Source organism: Eimeria mitis, genomic scaffold (assembly GCF_000499745.2).
Source record: "Eimeria mitis Houghton genomic scaffold, Emh_scaff4015, whole genome shotgun sequence".
Classification (NCBI taxonomy): domain Eukaryota; phylum Apicomplexa; class Conoidasida; order Eucoccidiorida; family Eimeriidae; genus Eimeria; species Eimeria mitis.
The window spans coordinates 3,858-4,906 of NW_013572351.1; the positions used below are offsets into that span (position 1 = coordinate 3,858).

General features: G+C 54.0%; 1 protein-coding gene across 1 annotated transcript in view; it reads left to right on the forward strand.

Annotated features, from left to right (window-relative positions):
• The window catches only part of EMH_0071590 (uncharacterized protein), a gene marked incomplete at both ends in the record, with an annotated part of 4,208 nt that extends 3,711 nt beyond the window's left edge, over positions 1-497 (forward strand). Inside the window, 2 exons of the mRNA XM_013499121.1 lie at positions 152-220; positions 434-497. Of these exons, the coding sequence (XP_013354575.1) occupies positions 152-220; positions 434-497 (133 nt within the window). The remainder of the gene's footprint in view (positions 1-151; positions 221-433) is intronic.
• Positions 498-1,049: the final 552 nt, after the last annotated feature.

Sequence of the window (1,049 nt, forward strand, 5' to 3'; positions counted from 1 at the left end):
CCAGTAGTAGCTGCAGCCGTCCCCGACATTAGGAGCAGCAGCGCTAGCAGGACGGGCTACAACAACAGCAGCAACAGCAGCAGCAGCAGCAGCAGCAGCAGCTGAGGTGCATGCAGCTGGGGCTTAAGATATGCAAATTTGTTGTCTTCAGAACCGCACAGCTGGAGCGATGGCTGCCGCAAATCCGCGAGGTCTTCCCAGGGAAGCTGACAACAATCTGGTGAGGAGTGAACACGCAGCACCCCCGATCAGCCACAACGAGCTAGCTAGCTAGCTAGCTAGCTAGCTAGCTGGAGGGCTGCGCTGCGAGCTTGCATGCGGGCTGGGTGGAAAGCTGGCTGGATGGCTAGTTAGATGGGTAGCTAGCTAGCTGGGTGTCTAGCTAGCTAGCTAGCTAGCTAGCTAGTTGTGGCGTGCGGTGTCTCTGCTGCAGCGCTGACGATGTCGTCTCCATCGAGTCAGTTAACCAACGAATGCTGGAGTTCATTGCGAAGTAAATAAACCCCTAGAAGCAGCTCTCTAAACCCTAAACCCTAAACCCTAAACCCTAGACACTAAACCCTCACCCCTAAGACGCATTCATCTGCCTAGCAAACGTTTAGAAGTTATAGATTAAACCCTAAACCCTAAACCCTTAACCCGACGCCGCAACCCTAAGAGTCAGCAGCAGCCCGATGATCCTTGAGGCCCACAGCGGCAGATACGCTAAACCCTAAACCATAAACCCTAAACCCTAAGCCAGAGGCCTTAAGACCCTCGGATCCATGTAACCCTGGACGCTGTATGCTGTAAACCCTAAACCCTCATGCCTGGCGCGATATGTATAACTTTAACCTCGCTAAACCCTAAACAAGCATAAACCCTCACCCTGGGGACTTCACTATCCCTGTGTTTGCCTTCCACTGCTGCTGCTCCTGCTGCTGCTGCTGCTGCTGCTTCTGCATTTGCAGCCACCGCATGCCCCCAAGAAAGCAAATCTGATCGCCAACCAGTTACTGGACGCTGCTGCTGCTGCTGCTGCTGCTGCAGTTGCTGCTGGGCACTTCTTC